The 27,942-nt window shown below is 41.6% G+C and overlaps 2 protein-coding genes across 3 annotated transcripts; both read right to left on the bottom strand.

Moving 5' to 3' along the window:
• Nucleotides 1-69: 69 nt before the first annotated feature.
• LOC105014917 (E3 ubiquitin-protein ligase NEURL3-like) lies at nt 70-14,883 on the bottom strand. Of its 2 annotated transcripts, none has more exons than XM_020053696.3 (4): nt 14,675-14,883; nt 1,140-1,649; nt 845-1,024; nt 70-564 (listed from the first exon to the last, which is right to left on the bottom strand). In XM_020053696.3, exons 2-4 carry the CDS (start codon nt 1,582-1,584, stop codon nt 404-406), a joined length of 786 nt encoding a protein of 261 aa, XP_019909255.3. In that variant the 5' UTR covers nt 1,585-1,649; nt 14,675-14,883; the 3' UTR covers nt 70-403. The 2 variants fall into 2 exon arrangements, with proteins under 2 accessions (XP_019909255.3, XP_010875933.4); XM_010877631.5 differs by lacking the exon at nt 14,675-14,883 and adding an exon at nt 2,081-4,000.
• Nucleotides 13,923-27,942, bottom strand: gpat4 (glycerol-3-phosphate acyltransferase 4). The gene is made up of 14 exons (XM_010877540.3): nt 27,890-27,942; nt 26,463-26,904; nt 22,054-22,123; nt 21,653-21,947; nt 21,447-21,521; nt 21,264-21,353; nt 19,983-20,076; nt 19,017-19,132; nt 18,812-18,867; nt 18,623-18,708; nt 18,399-18,527; nt 18,224-18,303; nt 17,699-18,083; nt 13,923-14,734 (listed from the first exon to the last, which is right to left on the bottom strand). The coding sequence occupies exons 2-13, from the start codon at nt 26,625-26,627 to the stop codon at nt 17,732-17,734; spliced, it is 1,608 nt and encodes a 535-aa protein (XP_010875842.2). The 5' UTR covers nt 26,628-26,904; nt 27,890-27,942; the 3' UTR covers nt 13,923-14,734; nt 17,699-17,731.

Genomic DNA, 27,942 nt, shown 5'->3' with positions numbered 1-27,942 from the left:
CAATTTCCTTTATTTCCCAAGGCCCATTCATTTATAAAAAATAAATAAAAATGGTCATATTTTTGCCAGAACTTTATTTACATATGTATTTCATGCTTATTTATGAACAAATAAACACAATTAATACAAGGAAAGTTATTCATCAAGTAGTTTAAGCTTAAGCCTCTTGAACGGTAAAGAACAATATTGATATACTGTCAAGTAACCAGAAAAGAAAGATTATTCAAACTGGATATTTTCTGTGTTCATCGCTCAGTGTTTCTCAGCCACTCAGCCACTATTGGAGGAGATAGCAATAGCTGCCCCTCATGAACTTGTAACAAGTAACAGAATATACAGTACAAAATAGAAACATCAGAACATATTTTATATTAAACGTATGTACAGATTAAGCGTATGTTCGTCAACGTCCAGTCGGCCTTATTACGTGACGACACAGCGGACAGTTTCTGAACACGCGTTTGAACGGAATTACGCAGCTAGCGCACAGGCAGCGGTGGAAGCAGGGAAGGACTTCTGTAGCTCTTGCAGATAGACATACTACACATTGTTCAGAGTCTTGTTCTGCAAAGGAAAATAAATAATATTGTTAGCAACCAAAGGCAAAGGTTGGCACGAGCACTATGCCTACATCAGGACAATTCTAAAACATGATAACAATGAAAATCGGTTGGATAGCATTCTGTTTAAAATCCATACCTTGTGTATTCTGTTCATAGGACGATTTAAATAATCAAATTGAACTGCGTAACCTACACTTGTCGACCTATTAACTTTATTGTAAAAATTCCCTTTCCAAATCATGTTTTGACATCAATAATGCATTTGGTTAGTGATTACTAACCCGCAAAAGTGTCTGCCTCTGTGGAGGTGATACAGTCAGTAGAGAGCCTATAGTCCAGAGAGTTGCGACACGGACGACCCTTGTCAACACACATGCAGCTGTCTCCATGAGAAGCAGGCGGTGGGGGAGGAACAGGACAGCTCCTCTGGATATGGCGCAGAGAGGCTTTTTTTTCTGATCCTGGAAAGGGGAAGAATAACAGGACTGATCAGTCGATTAGTTATTGTGATACAATCTCAAAATGGAAGATTGTACAAGCTAGTTTATCACACAAGAAATTCACCAAATGCCATACCCAATAGGAGCACAGCTCTCGTCTGCCCGTAGACATCTATCATGGCCCAGAGAGGGCGTCTCACATCCACCCCATTCAGGAGCCTGTACCTCACACCATTTGGCCCCTCACACACCAGCACCCCTCGGTGGGTGACCCAGAAGATGAGCTCTGCCCCTAGCATGGTAAAACCAGGGGGCAGAATGGATGCCCAGAACCCATCGGTGTCGGTAAGGTCAGGGATAGCCAAGGCGGGGGGGAAGAAGGGCTCGGACATGGAGGGATCTCTGGATGTGAAGCCCAACCGTAGAGCTCCTTGCCAGTGTTGGTCACATTGTTCCACCCGTAGATGGATCTTTTCCTGGACCCTGATGGGACGATTGCTGAAGGCCAAGCCATTCTGGAAGGTTTTCCTGTCCCTCTCCACATGCCTGCCCTCTATACTCATACTCAACCCGCTTCCCATGGACCCATTGTGGAAGGACAGGGGCCCTAGACACTGACACCCACATAGGTGGGGAGAATTGAATTCTAAAGGGAGAGAGGAATATTATGTTAAATGTTGGTTTGTAATGTTCAAGATAGCTGACATTACCTATTGTCAGGAACATAGCTTAAAAAAACACAAGCAGTTTAATGCTGATTTTACCAGCTATTGATTGACATTTTTGTGCAGTACTTTCTTTTTGCACACTAAGGACTAGAGAAAGTGGCAGAAAGAAAATAACGAAATCAAAACATTTTAGCTTGCAACAAATCTCTTTTAAAAGCAGCTTTTGCACTCAAAACCTTAGAAACCCCTGATGTAAAGGTCACAGGTTATTTGATATATTATAATTTTTTTATAACACACAAATGTTCAATAATTTCTACATTTATATTTAATATCTTCATATCTATTCATATCTGTCTTGTTTCTCTTGAGGAACTTATCAGAATGTGATGATATTAAAATGTATTACCAATGCTCCTTTTCCAATGCTCCTTTTCCTGTCCTGACTGCTTCTGCCCCATTGAGATGTCAGACTGTCAGAATTATGTAGAGTGGAAGCAGTGATGTTGGCTCTCCTTATTGTGACACAGTATGCAGTTGTGTTTTGATAAAGACTATTTAAAGTTTGTGGAAAGGGGGGAGTGGCCTCAAGACACAACCATTACTTATCCACACCTCCCACCAACAACTCACACCAGGTGTTGTTTGTGTTATCTTGGTAAATGTACTTTATCCTTTAACCAACCGCTGTTATTAAAAGTGTTCAGTTGTGATCGATGTGTTATATGGCCATTCCAATATAATGAAAAATATAATTACAACAAGGTATAATCAAAAGAAAAGATTTAGCCAAGCATTGGGTATAGTACAGTTGTGTAGTCAACAGTTTTACAGTTTGGTGGTGGCTTGATGTGCTGAGTATAGTCCTGTTAGAGTCTGTGGGGCAGAAGGCTGTTTTCTGAGTACAACAGCCAGAGGAAAGAAACTGTTCAGGTAGTGGTCTTTTCTGATCCTCTGTGTCTGGTTGTTGCAGACCCAAATCAGATAGGGATGGAAGTGGTGTGAATAGAAGTGGCATAATTCACTAGTGTGCCTTCTTGATTGGTGGGATGTCGTCTTTCGACCTCTGGTTGTGGGGAGGCGTTTCCCAAAGTCAAACACCACTTCAGCTGTTTTGCTTGTGTTCCATGTTCCATCCAGCTGGTTAGGCTCTCCACTGTAGATGGACTCATTGCCATCAGTGAGTAGACTCACCACAGTGGTGTCATCTGCATACTTGAGTAGACTGACAAATGCACTGTTGTTTATCATTTATCATTCCTCAGCCTCTATCACCATTCAGAGATGTGGAGGATTGTTTTGTGCTGAGAAACTCAACCAGCTCCTGGTGGAATTAACAGGTCTCTCTGCCTCTACCACTCAGGCCATTCTTGTCGCTAGTCTGACAAAAAGAAAACGTCATACTTTTTCATTCTTTATGCATGCTGGGCCATCTGAATATTTGCAGAGAGTCTATTTAATGCGGGGGCCCCTAAATATTTGCTGAAAGGGTTCAGCCTTGCTGACCATATGAACTGTGAAAACAATCTGCCCATTGCTCCATAATGGGAGCACACACTTCTCACGTGTCCACATGCTTCCTGGCTAGGGGTCCCTTTGAAACTTCTTGGACAGAGGCCCATGATGATGTAATTATGTCAGTGTGATGTTCCATGCACTCATATAGCCTACATTAACACACTCATTAATGTTATTTTGAATCTTTCTTTGTCATACATACTCTAATATTACCCAAGACCTTCATAAACACAACTAAATGATTTATATTTTTTCTGATACATGAAACAGGAACTTTCAGGACTGAGTCATAACATGACAAAGAATGGCATACTGGATTTCTTTTATCTGCAATATACAGCACAATACTCTTTATAATATTTATCATAATAAGAGGTGTGAGATATTGTGATATTACAGAGTTGTTAATAAATGGTTGTCAAACATTACTTTCTCTTTCGAATTTACTCACAATGACAACATGCCACACCTATTTTTCATTATTATGTTCCTGAGAATGAGATTGTGTCTCAAAGAAAGGATACATATTGGCAAAAAAATCTCTAAAAATATAGACAGACCAAAGGAGTTTTAGAATTGCATTTACCCCTGGCTAAGACTGACCATGAGGTAGCTCAGCCTGTTTTCACACAGGAGTTTATTAACTTTGGGCCTATGTTTATAATGCTTGGTTATGCATTCACACTCGTAGGGTTGTTTGTGATTAAACGCCTCTTTGGGTTAAACGACTCCCAACGGTAAATCTCCACAAAACCACCAAATGACACCACATTATATTTCCACATATTCCTTGGTTGCCGCTATTCTTCATCTACACCAATCACCCAGAAAATTATGACCACCTGCCTAATATTGTGTAGGTCCCCCTTTTGACACCAAAACAGCCCTGATCAGTCAAGGCTTGGACTCCACTAGACCTCTGAAGGTGTGCCGTGGTATCTGGCACTAAGATGTTAGCACCAATTCCTTTAAGTCCTGTTAATTGTGAGGTGGAGCCTCCATGGATCGGACTTGTTTGTCCGATCTCACATGCCCATTGTAGGCTCTTTCGGCAGTGGACAAGGTCAGTATGGGCACCCTGACTGGTCTGCAGCTACCCAGCACCATACGCAACAAACTGCGATGCGCTGTGTTCTGACACCTTTCTATCAGTACCAGCATTAACTTTGGCAGCAATTTGAGCTTTAGTAGCTTGTCTGTTGGATTGGACCACACGGGCCAGCCACCGCTCCCCACGTGAATCAGTGAGCCTTGGCCGGCCATGACCCGGTTCACTGCTTTTCCTTCCTTGGACCACTTTTGATAGGTACTGACCACTGCAGACCAGGAACACCCCACAAAGGCTGCTGTTTTGGAGATGCTCTGACCCAATCATCTAGCCATCACAATTTGCCCCTTGTCAAATTCGCCCACATACTTAAGCTTGCCCATTATTCCTGCTTTTAACACTTCAACTTGCTGCCTAATATATCCCACCCACTGACAGGTGCCATGATAACGAGATTATCAGTGTTATTCACTTCACCTGCCAGTGGTCATGATTTTATGGATGATCATTGTAGAAGTCAGTGTTGTTGAATCAACTCAACTAAGCAAGTAATTATTTATGAGCACATTACTGAAACAAAATAAAAAGGAAGTACATTTCAAGGATTCAAAAAAGTTTTTTCCCTCAAGTTCCCTGCAAATTGGGCCTTTTCACAGTGCTTTTAGCAAAAGTGTGTTCATCTCATCTTCATCCGCTTATCTGGTATCGGGTCGCGGGGGCAGCAGCTCCAGCAGGGGACCCCAAACTTCCCTTTCCTGAGCCACATTTGCCAGCTCTGACTGGGGGATCCCTAGGTGTTCCCAGGCTAGTGTCGAAATATAATCTCTCCACCTAGTCCTGGGCCTACCCCAAGGTCTCCTCCCAGTTGGACGTGCCCAGAACACCTCCCTAGAGAGATGTCCTGGGGGCATCCTTACCAGATACCCGAACCACCTCAACTGGCTCCTTTTGATGCAAAGGAGCAGCGGCTCTACTCCGAGTTCCTCACGGATTACTGAGCTTCTCACCTTATCTCTAAGGGAGAAGCCAGCCACCCTTCTGAGAAAACACATTTCTGCTGCTTGTACTCGCGATCTAGTTATTTCGGTAATGACCCAGCCTTCATGACCATAGGTGAGGGTAGGAACGAAAATTGACCGGGATATCGAGAGCTTTGCCTTCCAGCTCAGCTCTCTTTTCGTCACAACTGTGCGGTAAAGCGAATGCAATACCGCGCCCGCTGCTCCGATTTTCCAGCTCCATTGTCCCCTCACTCGCGAACAAGACCCCGAGATATTTGAATTCCTTTATTTGGGGTAACGCCTCATTCCCTACCCGGAGGAGGCACTCCATCGGTTTCCTGCACTCGCCTGCGAACCGGTCCAGTGAGTGCTGAAGGTCACAGACCGATGATGCCATCAGGACCACATCATCCGCAAAAAGCAGTGATGAGATCCCCAGTTCACCAAAATGCAACCCCTCCCCAACCCGACTACGCCTCGATATCCTGTCCATGAAAGTTACAAACAGGATTGGTGACAAAGCTCAGCCCTGGCGGAGGCCAAAACCCTCATATGGCAGCGCACCCGACCCCAGCGGTTCCTCCCATGAGTTGTGGGCCCATAGGATGGAGAGGGGGGTGCCACGTTGCTTTTTCGGGCTATGCCAGCCCGCCCTCCTTGGCTTCCTCTGGGCAGGGTAATTCCTCCTCTTCCTCGTTTGTGCAAAAGTGTGTCTATGTTAAATGTTGCTAATGCTGCTGTTATTTTATAGAAATGATGAAAAGGTCAAAATTATGTACTCTGTTTATGTTTGCAGTGAGTTTCTGTTCTGAGTTTATGTTTACAGATTGCTTACTGGCAAACCGGTAGCTCTTATCAGCTCATGCAAACACGTGTACCACAGAGCAATCAACATAATGAAAATGAACTTGACAGATAACGTGGTCGATTTTCTTTATATTCCAAAAGTACTTAAACAGGTGAGGATAATTTAAGTCATGCATTGATTAGATACAATGGCGCAGAAAAGTATTTAGTCAGTCACCAATTGTGCAAGTTCTCCCACTTAAAAAGATGATAGAGGCCTGTAATTTTCATCATAGGTACACTTCAACTACGAGAGACAAAATGAGAGAAAAAAATCCAGAAAACCACATTGTAGGATTTTTAATTAATTAATTGGTAAATTCCTTGGTAAAATAAGTATTTGGTCACCTACAAACAAGCAAGATTTCTGGCTCTCACAGACCTGTAACATCTTATTTAAGAGGCTCCTCTGTCCTCCACTCGTTACCTGTATTAATGGCACCTATTTGAACTTGTTATCAGTATAAAAGACACCTGTCCACAACCTCAAACAGTCACACTCCAATCTCCACTATGACCAAGACCAAAGAGATGTCAAAGGACACCAGAAATAAAATTGTAGACCTGCACCAGGCTGGGAAGACTGAATCTGCAATAGGTAAGCAGCTTGGTGTGAAGAAATCAACTGTGGGAGCAATTATATGAAAATGGAAGACATACAAGACCACTGATAATCTCCCTCGATACGGGGCTCCACGCAAGATCTCACCCCATGGGTTCAAAATTATCAAATCCTGTAGTGCCAGACGTGTCCCCCTGCTTAAGCCAGTACATGTCCAGGCCCGTCTGAGGATTGCTGGAGAGCATTTGGATGGTCCAGAAGAGGATTGCGAGAATGTCATATGGTCAGATGAAACAAAAATAGAACTTTTTGGTAAAAACTCAACTCGTCGTGTTTGGAGGAGAAAGAATGCTGAGTTAAATCCAAAGAACACCATACCTACTGTGAAGCATGGGGTAAAAATTATGGAGGAAAATAAGTATTTGGTCAATAACAAAAGTTCATCTCAATACTTTGTTATACACCCTTTGTTTGCAATTACAGAGATCATATGTTTCCTGTAGTTCTTGACCAGATTTGCACACACTGCAGCAGAGATTTTGGCCTACTCCTCCATACAGACCTTCTCCACATCCTTCAGGTTTCGGGGCTGATGCTGGACAATACAGACTTTCAGCTCCCTCCAAAGATTTCTATTGGGTTCAGGTCTGGAGACTGGCTAGGCCACTCCAGGACCTTGAGATCCTTCTTACGGAGCCACTCCTTAGTTGCCCTGGCTGTGTGTTTCGGGTCGTTGTCATGCTGGAAGACCCAGCCACGACTCATCTTCAATGCTCTTACTGAGGGAAGGAGGTTGTTGGCCAAGATCTCGCGATACATGGCCCCATCCATCCTCCCCTCAATACGGTGCAGTCGTCCTGTCCCCTTTGCATAAAAAGCATCCCCAAAGAATGATGTTTCCAAAAAGAGTTTAGACCAAAAAGCTCTTTTTGTCTCATCAGACCAGATGACCTTATCCCATTCCCCCTCTGGATCATCCAGATGGTCATTGGCAAACTTCAGACAGGCCTTGACATGCGCTGGCTTGAGCAGGGGTACCTTATGTGCGCTGTAGGATTACTGTTACTAATGGTTTTCTTTGAGACTGTGGTCCCAGCTCTCTTCAGGTCATTGACCAGGTTCCTGCCGTGTAGTACTGGGCTGATCCCTCACCTTCCTCATGATCATTGATGCCCCACGAGGTGAGATCTTGCATGGAGCCCCAGACCGAGGGAGATTGACCGTCATCTTGAACTTCTTCCATTTTCTAATAATTGCGCCAACAGTTGTTGCCTTCTCACCAAGCTGCTTGCCTATTGTCCTGTAACCCATCCCAGCCTTGTGCAGGTCTCCAATTTTATCCCTGATGTCTTTACACAGCTCTTTGGTCTTGGCCATTGTGAAGAGGTTGGAGTCTGATTGAGCATGTGGACAGGTGTCTTTTATACAGGTAACGAGTTCAAACAGGTGCAGTTAATACAGGTAATGAGATGAGAACAGGAGGGCTTCTTAAAGAAAAACTAACAGGTCTGTGAGAGCCGGAATTCTTACTGGTTGGTAGGTAATCAAATACTTATGTCATGCAATAAAATGCAAATTAATTATTTAAAAATCATAGATTCCGTCTCTCACAGTTGAAGAGTACCTATGATAAAAATGACAGACCTCTACATGCTTTGTAAGTAGGAAAACCTGCAAAATCAGCAGTGTATCAAATACTTGTTCTCCCCATTGTATGTTGAAACAGTATATTCAGACTTTTTAGCAACACGAGTGATAATGAACATTTCCAAATCAGATTGTAAACCACCTTATCCGGAGGATAAGAAGTCATATATGGCTTGTAAAATGCTGGCAATTCTATCATAAGGGCTACTAAAACTCCAACACATTACCTGTGAGCATGTGTGGTCTCAGACTTGGCTCTACTCTGGCCAACTCCACTGTAAAGCCAAACCGCATGGCATAACAAGAGAGCTTAGTAAATAAAAATATAGAACATGTTTAAATTATTAAAAAAACATTAAATGGGTTTATATAACATGATTGATAACAGTACTTCATGACATGCTCTCTATAACTAGATAGTAAAACATGTTGAATGTAATCATTTACATAATTTTGAATTTGGATAAATAACAGATAATAATGACACTACACGAAAGATGGCGCTTATTTCTCTCTTTCAATATGTATTTCTTTCTCCTTCAATACGGGTCCTTCATGCTGGGACAGAGGGATCTGTTTAGACCGGCTACTGCATGCTGTTGCACACTAGTTTTGTGCATTGTGGGCACAATGGTTATTTTGAATATTGATTTTATTCTCTAATGTTACCCAATATTTTAATAAACACAACAAAATTATTGTATTCATGATTGCATAAGAAATGTATTAATTAGACCTTTTCTGTTTGATTCAAATGTACCTCTTACGGGTTATTCTTTATTGGCTACAATGTGTACTACTAACCAACTTTATCCTTGGAAATACAGCTCCTGAGAAAATTAAGAGACCACTACACCTTTTTCTTTCCTTTCCAAAAAAGTTGAAAAGATACGTTTTGAGTGAGGAACAGAAGCATTCAATATGCAGTGGTCTCTTAATTGTACACATTCTGTTCCTCACTCAAAACCTTCCTTTACCAACTTTTTTGGAAAGGAAAGAAAAAGGTGCTGTGGTCTCTTTATTCTTTCCAGAGCTGTAGTTCTGTTGGATAGAAACTAGTTTGTTGCATTTCCCACAGAAACTGTTGTTGAAGTTGTGGTCAGCTGTACAATACTTTTTTCATTAATTAAGCAAATTTCTCTTAAACTATGGTCTATCTGCTAGAAACTCATGGAGTATATAGATACAGATATACACACATATACTGCTCAAATAAATTAAGGGAACACGTAATGATCACAGTTTAACACCAAGTCACTTAAAATTCAGGGATATCAATCTGTCCAGTTAGGAAGCATAAGCGATGGTGAATCAATGTCACCTGTTTTGGGGCAAATGAAAGTGACAACAGGTGCACTGGAGAGGCAACAGCAAGACAACCCCCAAAAAGGGAATGGTTTTTCAGGTGGTGGCCACTGACAATTGTTCTCTCCTTATCCTTTCTGACCATTCTTCTCTTGTTTTGTGTTTCGCTAGTATCCTTGTCACTACTGACAGCATGAGGCGGTACCTGCACGCCATTCAGGTTGCACAGGCAGTCCAGCTCCTCCAGGATGGTACATCCATACATGTCATTACAAGAAGGTTTGCTGTGCCTCCCAGTACAGTCTCAAGAGCATGGAGGAGATGCCAGGAGACCGGCGGTTCTACGAGGAGAGTTGCACAGGGCCGGAAAAGGGCATCAGCCCAGCAGCAGAACCGGTCTCTGCACCTTTGTGTGGAGGAACAGGAGGAGTCTGAATCTTACAAAATGACCTCAAGTGAGCTACAGGAGTGCATGTCTCTAACCAAGATGTCAGAAATAGAAGCCATGAGGGTGGCATGAGGGCCTGATGTCCTCTAGTGGGACCTGTGCTCACAGCCCAGCACCATGCAGCCTGATTGGCATTCACCAGAATTTGCAGGTCCGCCATTGGCTCTCCGTTCACTTCACAGATGAGAGCAGGTTCATATTGAGCACATGTGACAGAGGTGAAAGTCTGGAGATGCAGTGGTGAATGTTATGCTGCCTGCAACATCATCCAGAATGACCGGTTTGGCGGTGAATCAGTGATGATATGGGGCCTTACACACTACTGAGTCACAGAGTTGCATCAGTTGGAACAGCCTGTGATTTCAATTGTTTACTTTGATTTACACTATTCAGTATACTATACTATTTATCAGAATAAATATATAGTAAATGTATATAATTAGCAAAAATGACCAAAAAAAAGGCAAAGATGACTTTAAAACAGACCCAATTGCTTAATTGCTATAAAGGCTGAATCTGTCAGGTTTGCCAGCAATGAAAGGGCCTGGGCTGGGAGCAACCAAAGCCTGACCCTCGCAGCCCGGTGCCACGCTGGAGGGTAGGCAGGACACCAGGCTTAGGGCTGTAATACATCCTGTTCGTCTTTACAAACAACAGAAAACAACAAAAGGTGAGCAACCAGCCGAGACCTACGTGAAAAACTGCCACACCAACAATGAACCACAACTCAAATGACCAAAGGGGCAACTAAAATAGAAGTCCCAACCAGAGACGACACTGGGCAGCTGCCTCAAACTGGGGACCAATAAAACTGATGTGTGTCCTATTTTAAATTATATTTTCATCCTCTGCCTTTTTGCTTAGCTATAAAACATTTTGTTTTAATGAAGACTGATTACACTGTAGTTAATGAATGATTACAATTACTTTCTCTTTCAGATTTAGTCAGTGTCTAAAATCAACAACTACCAAATGCCGATAGGCAATAAAACGTGATTTCCTAGAAACCGAGATGGCTTCTGTTCTAGAAAATCTGGCTTTGCAGCATGGCCTAACAAAATTTTTTCTGGGCAGCTAGTTTCCTTTGGGTATCAATCAGCACTCACGTATGTGCAAACATTATTTTTGGAGTGAATTTGTCACACTATATCCCTGATGTGGATCCTATGAATAAAGGTTATGATGTATTCAAGTGTAAATTAAGTGATGCTAATGACTTAAATTAACATCCATTGGTTTACCTACTACTGGTAGCCTTGCAACCCTGAGAACTGAGTGAAGGAGGATGCAGAGCCCCTGCACAAGGAAGGGAGATTTTAGAGTTTGAACTAAAGATGGCACCTACATATTTAGTGAGGTATTAAAGCTGATGTGATGTGAATAGTTTTTCCCAGACCATGATAGACAACATACTTTAAGTAATGCGTTGACTAGCTTGCATTGTCTAATACATGTGATTTGTTCCTGAGATTCTGCAGCGGCAATGAAAGAAATCTAAAATACACATACAGTGGAGCAAAAAAGTATTTAGTCAGCCACCAATTGTGCAAGTTCTCCCACTTAAAAAGATGATAGAGGCCTGTAATTTTCATCATAGGTACACTTCAACCAGAAAATCACATTGTAGGATTTTTTATGAATTTATTGGTAAACTCCTCGGTAAAATAAGTATTTGGTCACCTACAAACAAGCAAGATTTCTGGCTGTCACAGACCTGTAACTTCTTCTTTAAGAGGCTCCTCTGTCCTCCACTCGTTACCTGTATTAATGGCACCTGTTTGAACTTATCAGTATAAAAGACACCTGTCCACAACCTCAAACAGTCACACTGTCCACAACCTCAAACTGAATCTGCAATAGGTAAGCAGCTGTGTGTGAAGAAATCAACTGTGGGAGCAATTATATGAAAATGGAAGACATACAAGACCACTGATAATTTCCCTCGATACGGGGCTCCACGCAAGATCTCACCCCATGGGTTCAAAATTATCACAAGAACGGTGAGCAAAAATCCCAGAACCACAAGGGGGGAACTAGTGAATGACCTGCAGAGAGCTGGGACCAAAGTACCAAAGGCTACCATCAGTAACACACTACACCACCAGGGACTCAAATCCTGCAGTGCCAGACGTGTCCCCCTGCTTAAGCCAGTACATGTCCAGGCCCGTCTGAGGTTTGCTAGAGAGCATTTGGATGGTCCAGAAGAGGATTGGGAGAATGTCATATGGTCAGTTGAAACCAAAATAGAACTTTTTGGTAAAAACTCAACTCGTCGTGTTTGGAGGAGAAAGAATGCTGAGTTGCATCCAAAGAACACCATACCTACTGTGAAGCATGGGGGTGGAAACATCATGCTTTGGGGCTATTTTTCTGCAAAGGGACCAGGATGACTGATCCGTGTAAAGGAAAGAATGAATGGGGCCATGTATTGTGAGACTGAGTGAAAACCTCCTTCCATCAGCAAGGGCATTGAAGATGAAACGTGGCTGGGTCTTTCAGCATGACAATGATCCCAAACACACAGCCCAGGCAACGAAGGAGTGGCTTCGTAAGAAGCATTTCAAGGTCCTGGAGTGGCCTAGCCAGTCACCAGATCTCAACCCCATAGAAAATCTTTGGAGAGAGTTGAAAGTCTGTGTTGACCAGCGACAGCCCCAAAACATCACTGCTCCAGAGATCTGCATGGAGGAATGGGCCAAAATACCAGCAACAGTGTGTGAAAACCTCATGAAGACTTACAGAAAACATTTGACCTCTGTCATTGCCAACAAAGGGTATATAAAAAAGTATTGAGAAGAACTTGTTATTGACCAAATACTTATTTTCCACCATAATTTACCAATAAATTCATAAAAAATCCTACAATGTGATTTTCTAGATTTTTTTTTCTCTTATTTTGTCTCTCATAGTTGAATTGTACCTATGATGAAAATTACAGGCTTCTCTCATCTTTTTAAGTGGGAGAACTTGCACAATTGGTGGCTGACTAAATACATTTTTGACCCACTGTACAGCTCAAGGTCGTTGTGCACTGAGAAACAGCTGATTCTGCTTTTTTGCTTAGCTATAAAACATTTTGTTTTAATGAAAACTGATTACACTGTAGTTAATGAATGATTACAATTACTTTCTCTTTCAGATTTAGTCAGTGTCTAAAATCAACAACTACCAAATGCCAATAGGCAATGAAACGTGATTTCCTAGAAACCGAGATGGCTTCTGTTCTAGAAGATCAGTGTGGCTTTGCAGCATGGCCTGACAACTTTTTGTCTACACTAACTTTAATAAATAACCAAGTGGGGGAGGAAGCAGAATGCCCATGCACAATGATGAGATTTTACGTTTTTAACTAGTAATGGCCTCTGCACAATGATAAGATTTTACGTTTTTAACTAGTAATGGCCTCTGCACAATGATGAGATTTTACGTTTTTAACTAGTAATGGCCTCTGCACATTTGGATTATCCATTTGGATAATTGCATCTGTTAAGTAATAAAAATGTACAAAAGTAAGACCGATTTCAACAACAGAGAACCAAATTAGTTGGCCGTGATGCCTCATGAAGGATGGTAAACAAACTACTTCATCATGTGATTGAACCGCACCCACAGTTGTTTTGTAAAGTGTCATAATTGTTTTCTCAAAATACTGTAACAATGTTTGCCTTATTATTGGAATCTACCAGACTACGTTTTCATTTAGCCCTGGCAGGTACATTCAATTATTACAGATCAAAAGAAAATCTAATTGTGTGTGTATGTGTGTATCTTGTCACCGATCTGCTTCAACTCCAACCAACTCCACTGTCAAGTCAAACCACATAGCGTAGCAATTACAAAGGCCAAACCCCTCAATTTAACCTTCAGTTTAAAATATAAATAGAATACATTTTAATGACTAATAAAGCACATTGAATACGTTTTGACAGAATAAATAAGTCTTCCATGTCTTCCATGTCATACTCTCTATGCAGTATTGACTTATTATCTGGGACTTCAGCCTGCTCTTGCACTGTAGTTTTCCTCTCCAAAACTGATCCCTTGTCCCTTGCATTCCTTTAGAAGGAATTGTGTCAATATTTTGTTTTTAAAGCCTTTTACAGAAACCTATTCAGATTGTAACATGTTCTACTAAATGGGAGATTCTATTCATGACAATGTTATGAATTGGTTTAATAAATAACAGATAATAAATACACTACCCGAAAGACACTATTGGTGTTCAATATGTATAAATATATAGTAGTGGTTAAAATAACAAATACACAGAAGATATTCCAATATTGAAGATAAATATTGCAATATGGTATTAACATAGTTAAAATGCATCAAATGTCATGCACAGTGTAACACCAACTCACAATGTATTTGGCTTGCTGCTGCACACTACCTTTTCCCAGAGCATTTCACTGAGATTCAAATGACTTTCCTTTCAGTCTCCTTGTCTAGCGTTTATACTACCAACACGTCCTTTTGTGTAGTGCCTCACGAGAACGACTGCAGGTACACTTACACCTATTAAAAGGTGCTACACATGGCAGTTTAATTTTTGCATTGTAATTTAACAAACTGTTCAGCGATAGATCTGCATTTATAACATACTGATTGTGTTTCACTATATGACATACCCAGCAATGTTGTGACTGGCTGTTATTTTTGCCTGTTGATTTCTCCCCTCCAGCATGGCACTGCTGTCAGAAAGGAAATGCTGCTTTGATTTTGTGCCAGGCGCAAGTGACCAATGTACAAAGTACAAAGAATTTGGGATGCTGCGTAAAATGCAAATAAAAACGGAATGCAAAGATGTGCAAATCATGTATCCCTATGTTTAATTGAAAATAGTAAAAGACAACATATCAAATTCTGAAACTGAGAAATGTTGTGGTCTTTGGAAAAATACATTTTGAATTTGATGCCAGCAACATGTTTCAAAAAAGTTGGGACAAGGGCAGGTTTACCACTGTGTTCCATCACCATTTCTTTTAACAACACTCTGTAAGCGTTTGGGAACTGAGGAGAGTTTTGAAAGTGAAATGTTTTCCCATTCTTGCTTCATATAGGATTGTAGCTGCTCAACAAGTTGTATTTTTCGTTTCATAATACGCCAAATAATTTCATTGGGGGACAGGTCTGGACTGCAGGCATGCCAGTTTAGCCCCTGGACTCATTTACTACGGAGCAATGCTGTTGTGATATGTGCAGAATGTGGTTTGGCATTGTCTTGCTGAAATAACCCTTCCCTGAAAAAGACGTTGTCTGGAAGGCAGCATACGTGGCTCCAAAACTTGTATATATTGTTCTGCATTAATGGTGCCTTCACAGATGTGCAATTCACCCATGCCATGGGCACTAAAGCACCCTCATACCATCACGGATGCTGGCTTTTAAACTGTGTGCTGGTAACAAGCCAAATGGTCCCTCTCCTCTTTAGTCCGGAGGATGCCCTGTCCATGATTCCCAAAAATAATTAAAAATTTTGATTTTCCATTTCGCCTCAATCTTAAATGAGCTCTGGCCCAGAGAAGGCAGCAGCAGTCCTGGATCTTGTTTATATATGGTTTCTTCTTTGCATGGTGGAGATTTAACTTGCATTTGTGGATGCAGTGACGTACTGTGTTCACAGACAACGGTTTTCAGTAGTGTTTCTGAGCCTGTGCAGCGATGTCCACTATATAATCATATCTGTTTTTTATTGCAGTGCCATCTGAGGGCCTGAAGATCACAGCCATCCAAAATTGGTTTTCCACCTTGTCTCTTGCATCCAGAGATTTCTCCAGATTCTCTGAATCTTTTAATGATATTATGTACCGTAGATGATGAGATCTGCAAACAATTTTACATTGAGAAATGTTATTCTTAAATTGTTGCACTACTTGCCCACACCCCTCCCCATCCTCACTTCTGACAGACTCATCCTCTCTAGAATGATCTTTTAATACCCAAGCATGTTATTGACCTGTTGCCAATTGATCTAATTAGTTGTGTGATGTTCCACCAGGTTTAGGTTTTAGCATTACACAACCTTTCCAGTCTTTTGTTGCCCCTGTCCTAACTTTTTTTTTTAAATGTGTTGCTGGCACCAAATTCAGTGGGCATTTATTTTTCAGGAAATAATGAAATCTATTTTTTCTATTTTCTATTGATTGTAAGGTTTTAATGATTTGCACATCATTGCATTCTTTTATTATCTACATTTTAGGCAGCATCCCAACTTTTTTGGAAGTTATTTGCTACAAATCTATATAGTTTGCTAAATGTATGTTTAGTAACACAGAGAATCATGTTACCATCTAAATCGCTGTGGAATATACACTCACCTAAAGCATTATTAGGAACACCATACTAATATTGTGTTTGACCCCCTTTCGCCTTCAGAACTGCCTTAATTCTACGTGGCATTGATTCAACAAGGTGCTGAAACTATTCTTTAGAGATGTTGGCCCATATTGATAGGATAGCATCTTGCAGTTGATGGAGATTTGTGGGATGCACATCCAGGGCACGAAGCTCCCGTTCCACCACATCCCAAAGATGCTCTATTAGGTTGATCTGGTGACTGTGGGGGCCATTTCAGTACAGTGAACTCATTGTCATGTTCAAGAAACCAATATGAAATGATTCGAGCTTTGTGACATGGTGCATAATCCTGCTGGAAGTAGCCATCAGAGGATGGGTACATGGTGGTCATAAAGGGATGGACATGGTCAGAAACGATGCCCAATTGGCACTAAGGGGCCTAAAGTGTGCCAAGAAAACATCCACCACACCATTACACTACCACCACCAGCCTGCACAGTGGTAACAAGGCATGATGGATCCATGTTCTCATTCTGTTTATGCCAAATTCTGACTCTACCATCTGAATGTCTCAACAGAAATCGAGATTCATCAGACCAGGCAACATTCTTCCAGTCTTCAACTGTCCAATTTTGGTGAGCAAATTGTAGCCTCTTTTTCCTATTTGTAGTGGAGATGAGTGGTACCCGGTGGGGTCTTATGCTGTTGTAGCCCATCCGCCTCAAGGTTGTGCGTGTTGTGGCTTCACAAATGCTTTGCTGCATACCTCGGTTGTAACGAGTGGTTATTTCAGTCAAAGTTGCTCTTCTATCAGCTTGAATCAGTCGGCCCATTCTCCTCTGACCTCTAGCATCAACAAGGCATTTTCGTCCACAGGAATGCCGCATACTGGATGTTTTTCCCTTTTCACACCATTCTTTGTAAACCCTAGAAATGGTTGTGCGTGAAAATCCCAGTAACTGAGCAGATTGTGAAATACTCAGACCGGCCCGTCTGGCACCAACAACCATGCCACGCTCAAAATTGCTTAAATCACCTTTCTTTCCCATTCTGACATTCAGTTTGGAGTTCAGGAGATTGTCTTGACCAGGACCACACCCCTAAATGCATTGAAGCAACTGCCATGTGATTGGTTGATTAGATAATTGCATTAATGAGAAATTGAACAGGTGTTCCTAATAATCCTTTAGGTGAGTGTATATTCCCATGACATTTTTTTTTCTTACCCCCGTTGAAAATTGGGGAAAAAAACTGAAAGTAAAAGGTCAGCCTGTGTAATATGGAACCAGAGCTTGTTTTGAATTAAACATAATGCAAGCATTTTGTAATTCAACTATCTTTTACATGTACTGCACCTTTAACCTGGTGAGAATGAACCCCCCCTCGCATTAAGTCTCCGGTCTGAGTGGGCAGTGTTCCTGTGGTCTGGCTTCACTTGGTCCTCCTAGTCTATCTCCTTCCTCCTTTTTCTCCTTCTCTTCGGTCGGCGGTCGCAATGTATAATTTCCCTGTAGTCTCAGACAGCAGTCTTCCCGTAGTCTGAGAGAGTCTAATGGTTGCTCTTCACCTTGGCGGTCAAGACGGCCCGTCTCCTCGTCTTCCTCTGGCCTGAGAGTGGAGAATTCCAGAGGTCGGTCTTCAGCCTGGTCCTCCTGGTCCCCAACCAGCACCTTGCTGTACAGCTTCTGCTGCTCCTCTCTGAACGTATCCTTCACCTTCCCTCGCTTCAGTCCTCCATCCCTTAGAACAGGCAGTAAAACAGACAGACAGGGAGCCATGGTTTTTTCTCAACTCCTTGCACATGGAAACGTGTGTGAATGTACACACGCCAATCAACCTACAGCTCGGGACTTTGCTACAGAACGTGTCAAATGTCTCACCAGAGCAGGTCCACCAAGCCTCCCTGCCTGGCGATGGCTGCTTTGACTCTGTTGGCGAACTGCACCGCGTCCTCTCCCTCCTGCGAACACACAGCCACATCAGAGAGCCCAGTCAAGGGTTGGCACACAGTGGGCCAACTCGAACGTCAGGCCACAAGTCGGGGGTGGGCCTCACCTCTCGGTTGACCGGCGGCAGGTACCAGACGCTGCAGACGATGGCCCAGCTGCTCATCATCCTCAGCAGGTAGCTGACCATCCCAAACTTACCGCTGTTCCAGAAGGCGTCGCCAAACCGCGGGTCGTACTGTAACAGGCACAAAGCAGGTCAACGCCAGGTGGGTGGGTGGGGGGGGGTGTAGTACTGAATGACGGGGCGGTGGGAAGAGAGGGAGAGGCTACCTTAATGGCCACGGGGTAGACAGTACAGCCGATCTCAAAGCTGCCCTTCTTGAACATCATCACAGAGGTATTGTTGATGCAGGTGCCTAAGTGGGAAACACACGGCATGGAGCGTCAGTCGTCATGACAGCCTTCATTAGCTGCCTGTGCACATCTCCATCACAGAATAAGGGCGTTTTCCATACAGACCTTCTGGGAAGATGAGGATGGGGTGGTTAGTTTTGTCAGCTACGTGGTTGCTAAGCCTGGGAAAATAACTCTGTGTAAATAACTCTTTTCAATACATAACACATTTGTTCAGTAATTGACTTATTGCTTTTTAATGGACTTAAGACAATGGTCAAGAGACTGATGAACAACGGTTGTTTTTGTCAATTTGCAGTTGCAGTATTACATTTTGGCCACAAGGTGTCGGTCTTTGACTTCCGATCTCTCAAACCAGATGTGGGGGCTGGATTTGACCATGGCTCTCTGGACAACCCCAATTAGACCACCATGGACCTGACCAACCTGTGAGATGAAGTGAAGACTGGGTGATAATCTTGAATATCTTGGCAAAAATCTAGTGCCCAAATGCCCAACACATTATGTATGCTATATATATATATTCTCGAGATGTGGAATAACCTGTGAAATTGTCTAATACATTTCAGACCCAATTAATAGGAAATATATTATTACCCCCAAAGGTTTTATCTTGTCTGGCAGTCATACGCTATGGTCTACAGCTCAGTATTTCATAATGACATCCCTAATATAACATTTTCAGAAGGGGTGTGTGTTTTTGTAAAAACACATCTCTTTCTATAATTCTTCTTTGTCTTTAGTTATTTCGTGCCCCTTCATTTATTTCAAATACTCTATCGCTTACGCATGAACAGAAATAATGAAAATTCCGTCCTTCACACAACATAAGCCTAACCATTGTGCCTTGGTATGAAAAAACATATCACATATCTCTAGTACAAACATCATAAAACAGGATACTGGAACATTAGTCTTCAGTCACTTGCAGTAGACCTATGCAAATTCCCTTTAACACACTCAAATCAGACAAGGATGCAAACCGGCACAGGAGACATATGAAAAACCTTGTTGTCCTTAACAGAATGTCCTTAACTGAATGTCCTTAACTGAATGCAATGCATAGCAAATGGGACTTCCATAAGATATTTACAATACATCTAAGAGCCACAGACTATGATGTAACCCTGGATCTGCTGGCCAATTGACACCTCATATACAATGCAGCTGGATCCGGATCTGATCTCGGGTTACCACATTCGGCTATATCCGGGAAGACCTCTAATACAGGCAGCTTTAAACACACACACAGTGTTTACATACTAGGAGGGCTTACCATAGAATAGCAGCCATCATTGGCCAGGATGATGACGTCAATGGGAGTTGTGTGATTGGCCACACAGATTCCTCCATTCTTTGGTTTGTTTTCACTGTAAGACAAGCAAAAAACATCAACAAGAGACAGCTCATGCTATACATTACCTTGAGTTGTGTGAAGGCCCATGGTGTCAGAAACCACAATAACCCAGAATTAACTTCTAACTACAACCTGGATGAGTCAGTGAACCAATAACAGCAAAGCTGCACCCATGAGGCACACCTTTCTCAAACTAATTCCAGCAGTTAGAGGACAATACATGGATTAAATAACATGCATAATGCTGAGACAGTCACTGGAACTTGTTAACAAAGAACTGGATCCATTTCCTCATGTAGACATAATACAGAACATCTCTATGCCACTTCCAGTGATTACATCATCCACCTGGGGCTTTACCGCCGGTAGCAAACTCTCCGGTCAATATAACGTGTCTCTTTACAGCCTGTCAGTTTTAATCTGTCAACGACATAGGAATTACGACCCTTTTTAAACACGGGGCAAAATTAATTGAATAAATTAACATCATCTTAAATAAAGTTGTCATTTTAGTATTTTGATGCAAATCCTTTGCATTTAATGTCAGCCTAAAGTCAACCCATAGGTATCACCAAATGCTGGCCATCTTCCCTGGAGACACTCAACATCAGTCCCTGTTTGTTGTAGGAGATTCCTTCACTCTTGACTTCAGCAAGTGAAACACATGCTCAGTTGGATTCAGGTTGGGTGATTATCTTTGAAAAACTCTGCGAGGTAAAGTGCCACCCAATAGGTTTTGAGCATATAAGACTGTACACTTGAGAATTCATCCAGCTGCTGCCGTCAGCTGTCACATCCGGTCAATATAACGTGTCTCAGAACATTCCACAATAGAAAATACAACAACTTTCTCACAAATAAGAAAACAAAGACAGGTACAATTATCGATTCAGTACTGAAGTGTTTTTGAGGAAATGTGAGCTTGCTGTGCAACATATGTGAAGCCCATGCTGTATCTAGAATGGATGAAATCTGGCAACATCTGTCATGATGGGCCTTCAAACACAACTCATGTACTGTTAATCTGACCGGATATTAAGTTGGGCAAAACCACCATTCCTGCTAAACTTCCTAGCAACCCTAATGGAAATGATATAGTCTGAGTTCAGTGCACGCTCTCCTGGTCATTCAGTTCAGTCTGCGTGTGCCTGTGCTGGGTTCTGGCCGCCAGTCACGGAGTGCCTGGTGGGTTTATGGTACCTGTTGTGGTAGGTGATGATGGCTGTGAGGGCTCGGACACAGATTCGATAACACATCATATGAATCTTCTCACTGAGGTACGTCCTCAACCTGAGGAAGTGAGCACACAGACATATGCCTCCATATTCACTCCAACAGAATGTTCTTGTAGAGACTGTACATTTATCTGTTCTCTGAACGTACCGGCCGCTCGGTAGGAAACCCACTATGGTAGTCAAGACAACGAGAAGACCAATGCCAGTAGCTGCCAGAGTAATCCTGTAGAAAACAAGCAGAACTTCAGGCAGTCCAACAGAAACTCTAGAAAAGAGGTCTTTCATGCTAAGTAACCATCATTTTCAGAAAGGTCATTTGCAGACTTGACCCCCTCGTGATCCCTGACCTCTGACCTGAGCGGCAGCAGGAAGCTGTAGCGAATCAACAGACCCAGTCCCCAGAGCACGCTGAGCCGCAGGCTGATGTGGCGGAAGTTGTAGTTGCTGCGGGTCAGCAGGTTCCACGACTCGAGCTCCTCAGCGGAGAACCGCTTGGTCACCTCGTCGTCCACAATGCTCTCCACACCTCGCCGGCAGAAAGACATGATGTCTGCCATCTCAAACTCAGGTTCAGAGCTCAGTGTTGTGCTGCTGGACCGGAGCTCCTGGATCTCCTGCTCCAGGGTGGACATCTCTTTAGCTATGATCCCTGACACACACACACACACACAGAGAGAAAGAGAGGACAGGAGACAGCGTTAATGTCACAACACAGACGTTACCAGTTCCATACAGAAGAGACTGAAAGGTCATACCATTGCTGTAGGGTTTGTACAGATGCTGATTCTTCTCCTTTGCGCCTCTCTCCATCCGCAAAGTAGCCCACTAAAAAGGATCATACATTATTCATACAAACTTTCAAGCACAAATTTAACCCAAAGGGTATTTTTTACCCTCATTCTAAAGCAGATGACATTTACATTCACAACCTTTAGATTCATAATTATTATAATTTGAGGAGAAGCAATTATGACTCTGTGCCATGATATCATCATTCATTAGCCTGAAGTTGCGTCACATGTAGTCTTGGGGGACAGCATGTGTGTCTTGCACACGATTAGGTTGGCCTACCAAGACTACATCCCCTAGAACAAATGTCAGGCAGTCAGAGTAGAGTAAGCGGCTCCATGGGGAAAAGGAGCACAACAGCTATTTTAGACACAGCCATAATTACAACCGGCAGCCTGATCCCCTTAGAGCCATGAACCCTGGAGAGAAGGCAGTATCTGGGGGACCAGCAGATTCCCTGAGGGAGGGACAATAGTGAAGACAGCCTTAAACCATCACAGAACTTTCACTTGTCAACCTACATAATTACAGTAGATCTGGTTGAAGTTGGCCGACTCCACTATTTGCGGCTCCCTTAATGTAAGCAGGGCAACACACAGGGCCTCACTCACCATGTTACATAACAACAGACCACATGGCCCAGAGCCGCATGCCTCTTAACGCTACTGTATATGTCCTTCAACCATTTCCTACACACATCCAGTGGCTGCACAACGTCTCATTCATTATCCATTTTCAATTAACCTCAAGCCTTTGTTTGAATGGAAGGAATATAATCAGATTGTACTGTAGATATAAAATCCCAACTGGAATGTGAATTAAGCACTTCCAGCCAGAAGAATTGTGACATGGCCATGACAGAGACAACAGGTCGGTGTCAAATGTAGGAAGGAAGCAAAGACCACATAGGACATTTTACAAATGGAAACAATAGTGGTGATCTTTTATACTTGTTCATTTTAATAGTGAACAAAGAAAATCTTATTAAAAATACTTAAGGACCACAGAACAATTATGTCTATAATGCAATGCATTCTTAGTGCAGTTGACCCCTCCACATTAAGAAAGACCCACTCTAAAGAGACCTGTCTTTCTGAGACCAGATCACACTGAGGTCAAATATTTTTTAATTAAGTTACTGCAAGTCTATTCAAACATAGCCATGTAAAAGTTCACACGTAAATTGGTGATATAGTGTAGAACAGACAGGGCTCCAACCATGATCGTTTAGTAAGCTTTTGACTTGGCTGTGGGAGTAAATATTTATTAACAGGGCAGTCTGTAAGTATTTGGAGAGTGTCATGTTTTGTTGCTTTTGCTTCTATACTTCAGCACATCAGATTCAAAATGAAACAATGAATAAGGAGGACAGTGCAGCCTGTCAGTTTTCATTTGGGAGTATTAACATCAATAATCTGTCAATGAAGTAGGAAGTACAACTCTTTTTAAACACGGAGCAAAAGTAACTGAATAAATTAACATCATTTTAAATAAAGTTGTCATTTTAGTATTTGGATGCAAATCCTTTGCATTTAATGTCAGCCTAAAGACAACCCATAGGTTGTTTTTTTGGTCCCATTGTGGCCGGCTTTACTAACTTTTATATTTCAACAAAAACTATACATTTGTAAACAGTCACATGCAGTATCCTCATTATTGATGTAAGTGGAGTGTTCCTGTAGTGTCTTTGAAATACAGCAAACACAAAATTCTGCATTGTGAGTGCTGTACAGTAGGCCTTACTGCATTTCTTTAGGACATTACAGTTACTGTTTGAGTAGAATATGTCTAGTAGCTGTGTTATAAAGAGTTTGTAATTTAGCTAATGTTTTCCTTAAGTGGTGAAATAACAAAAACTGAATTACGTCCATTTACACTCAGTTGCCCATTATGTACATCCATCTATAACTGGTCATGGATTTCACAAGATATCTGCAACGTTCCTCAGGGATGTTGGTCCATGATGCTGAGATGACGGCGACACAGTTACAGCAGAGTGGGCAACAGTACATTCATGCTGCAAACAGCCCATACCATATCATCCCAAAGATGCTTTATTTGGCTGTGAACTTTAAATGGTACTCAAGCAAATGAACTAGCTGTCATGTTCCAGCAAACATTCTGAGTGCTTTGGGTCACAGCACACAGGACATGGCATTGTGCTGCTGAAAATGCCCACATGACAAAAGGTAACCCGGCGCCATGAAGTAATCATACACCTGCACTACAAGCCATGGATTTAAATACTGCACTGTACGTTATATTAGCCTGCCCAATTCTTGCCATTCTCCTTTGCTTGCATCAACAATTTGTTTTCATCCACAGAACTGCCGTTTACCGGAGGACATTTTCTTTGTCGCAGCATCATCAAGACAGGCTGTTGTGTAAGAACATATATTTAAAAAGAGGACAGCTGTTTCTGAGATACCTGCACGCCTGGAGAACCTGAACGCCTGGAAAAGACCCATTTTGCATTAGTTACAGTGGGTATAGAAAAGAATCACCCCCCTTTAAAAGAATCACATTTGTTGCTTTGCAGCCTGAAATGAAAACGGACAAAACATTTTTTTGTTTTATTCAGCTGTATTTACAACTTATAACATCCAAGTGAAAGATATAATACCAACTTGTCAGAATTTTTTAAAGAATCACTGAGTTGGAAAAAGAATCACCCCCCTCCTAAAAATGACTTGTAAACTCAACCAGGTGTAGTTAATCACCTTCTCAATAGCACAAAGCCAATTGACTTTCAACTGTGATCAGATGTGGTCATTTTGATTAGCTCAGCATGAAACAAGCTTTTCCTGAAGCATTTCAGTCCTTGGTAGTACAACTGAAGAAAACAATCAATAGGTGGCAAGGCATTGTCAAAAGATCTCCGAGATAAAGTTGTGGACAGGCACAAGTCTGGAGATGGATACAAAAAAAATTCAAAGGCTTTATCAGTGCCTAAAAGCACAGTGAAGTCTATTATTAAGAAGTGGAAGGTCATTTGGTACAACACAGAACCTTCCTGGGTCAGGATATAATATAATTATATAATAATAAATATAATAAATGTAAATATATATATTTGACCTCAACGGCAAACGATATGAAAATCCAATAAAGCTCACCGTCCAAATAATACCATTCCTACAGTAAAGCATGGAGGTGGTAATATCATGTTATGGGGTTGTTTCTCTGCAGCAGGTACTTGAACACTTGTCAGGATTGAAGGAAAAATGGATGGGGCAAAATACGGTCAAATTCTTGAGGAAAATCTGCTGTTCTCTGCCAGAAAGTTGTCAATGGGAAGAAGATTTACCTTCCAACATGACAATGACCCAAAGCACACAGCAAAACTGACCACACAGTGGTTGAAGGAGAAAAAGGTGAATGTCCTTGCATGGCCTAGTCAGAGCCCAGACTTAAACCCCATTGAAAATCTGTGGAATGACTTGAAGACAGCAGTCCACAAACGGTCACCATCAAATTTAACTGAACTTGAGCAGTTCTGCAAAGAAGAGTGGTCAAATATTGCAACGTCTAGATGTGTAAAGTTAGTAGAGACATATCCCAACAGACTAAAGGCTGTAATTAAAGCAAAAGGTGGTTCAATAAAATACTGACACAAGGGGGTGATCCTTTTTTCAACTCAGGGATTGTTTTTTTAATTTTTTTTTATTTTTTTCTAACATGTTGGTGTTATATCTTTCACTTGGATGTTATAAGTTGCACTGAGTAAATACAGCTGAATGAAACAAAAACTGTGTCTGTCTTCATTTCAGGCTGCAAAGCAACAAAATGTGATTATTTTAAAGGGGGGTGATTCTTTTCTATACCCACTGTATTTAGCAAGTCGCAGCCATGTCAATCACTGTCTGTAGGAGTGATACATTCTCATGAACAAAAGGGGTGAACCTAATAAACTGGTTACTGATTGCAAAATATTAGTGTACCGTCAAGAATCTCTGGGCACAGGACAGGATATCACCGTTTTGGAATAAAGAGTGAAACAGCAACAACCCAACTGAGGTTAGCCAGTGTTGCTCAATAACTCGATTATGTTGCATATCAAAATGTTTCGAATCAAACATTCCTTCCTTTAATATGTTACACATAACAAAGTACTTACTGGATACTATATCTAAAATGTATTACACCTCTTAATTATGCTTTGAGTAAAACGTCCTGAGATGATGACCGAAATGCAATTGACACTGCGTGGGTGCCACCCAATTATAGGCAGGTGGCACAAACAAAAAAAGTTGGAGTCAATCAGGTCTCCAGATTTATGGTAACAAAAATATTTGTTTTTGTTGAGGTTTAGGTCCGCTATCAAAGTAACTTTGTCTTTCTCGGAGCAGGCACTGACAATGTGGCTTGAACTCACCTCAAAGATCTTTAGAAGACTATTCATGTACAGTTTGCGGATCCCGAAGGACACACCAAGAATGGCTGGAACAATGATGAAGACTAGCAACGAGGTGAACCACACAGTAAAGGAGATGCCGAGCGCCATGCACAGCAGGTTATCAAAGGGGAGGAGCCAGCCCATGTTGGAAACAGGTGAGGTCAGGGCTGGGGTGTAGTGGAGGTGAATGAGGAGATGGCAGGGAAGATGGTGGGCTGAAGAACAGAAGTCCAGGAACGGAACAATAAATAGTCTTCTTCTCTAGTCCATGTATAGCCTCAGCTTCTGAAGCCTGCGTTGAAACAAGGCCTTCATGGGCACATCAAGCCAAAAGCAGCTCAATACAGTGTCTGTGAGAGCAGACTGTCCACATCATTTTGACCATTGTGTAGGATCCAGAGCATGAAAAAGTTGTTCCATCCTTGAAAAGAAAAAGAAACAGTAGGAACTTGCTATTTAACATATTAAAGAATGGTTACATATACTGACATTTAATTACAATATTAACTGTTTGCTACTGTGTTTTTAGTTAGTATTGTTACACTAGCTAAAACACTACCATGTGACCTTGGATATCAACAAATATTTTAAAAATATATTGTTTTTCAGTTAGTCGCACTGAAATGAATACATACATAAATTGAACAGGCCCAGTGATTCCACCATGGTTAGGAAAGAAATTGAATTACTTTAACTAATTTAACGAATACATGATAACTTGAAGAACATGGGGAATAGTTTTAACAAGATTGTTGACATCGATGGTTTAAATCCCCGGATGGTTATAAAACCACAGGGACATGCCGGCTTTTTTGACAGGAGACGTGTTTTGCCTAGCCCGGATACCTTCGAGTAGGTTTTTGTTTCCTCACCACCTAGCTATGTATAGATACATAACCAAGAATGTCATCAACAAGTAAATATAACTAATATTGGTCTGAAACAATTCCGCTTAATTGCAAATGAGGCTAGCTGTAGCCGGTAGTAGCTAGATGCAGAACACAGAAAGCTAGTAGTAGTAGCTAGCTAGGGTTCAAAATAACATAATTGGTTAGTAGTTGCAGCTTTTTAGATAAATAAATATTGAAATATATAACGTTACACAGACGATACCGTAAAGCAAATACCGTTATTTTACTGCAGTAAAAACCTAGCTTGCTAAATTGTCTAGCTAGTTAGTTAATGGGGTTAATACACATCTACACCGCCGTATTAACGTGTTAGCTAAATTATAAGTACCGTTAAAGAGCTTAAGATAGCTAGCTAGTTACGTTACACAGTAGCTAACAGGACCAAATATATCCGTAATAAAACCACGTTGACTTAACAAACAATGAACGTTAGCTATAACTATATTATGTAAAAAATAAGTAAAACATGAAAACAGGCAGACTTAGTTTACTCACATATTTTCAATTTGGGCGAGCTCCAACAAGTAACCAGATACGTTATAGAAAAG

Source organism: Esox lucius, chromosome 14, assembly GCF_011004845.1.
Source record: "Esox lucius isolate fEsoLuc1 chromosome 14, fEsoLuc1.pri, whole genome shotgun sequence".
Taxonomy (NCBI): domain Eukaryota; kingdom Metazoa; phylum Chordata; class Actinopteri; order Esociformes; family Esocidae; genus Esox; species Esox lucius.
This window is presented reverse-complemented; position numbering and strand designations above follow the sequence as displayed.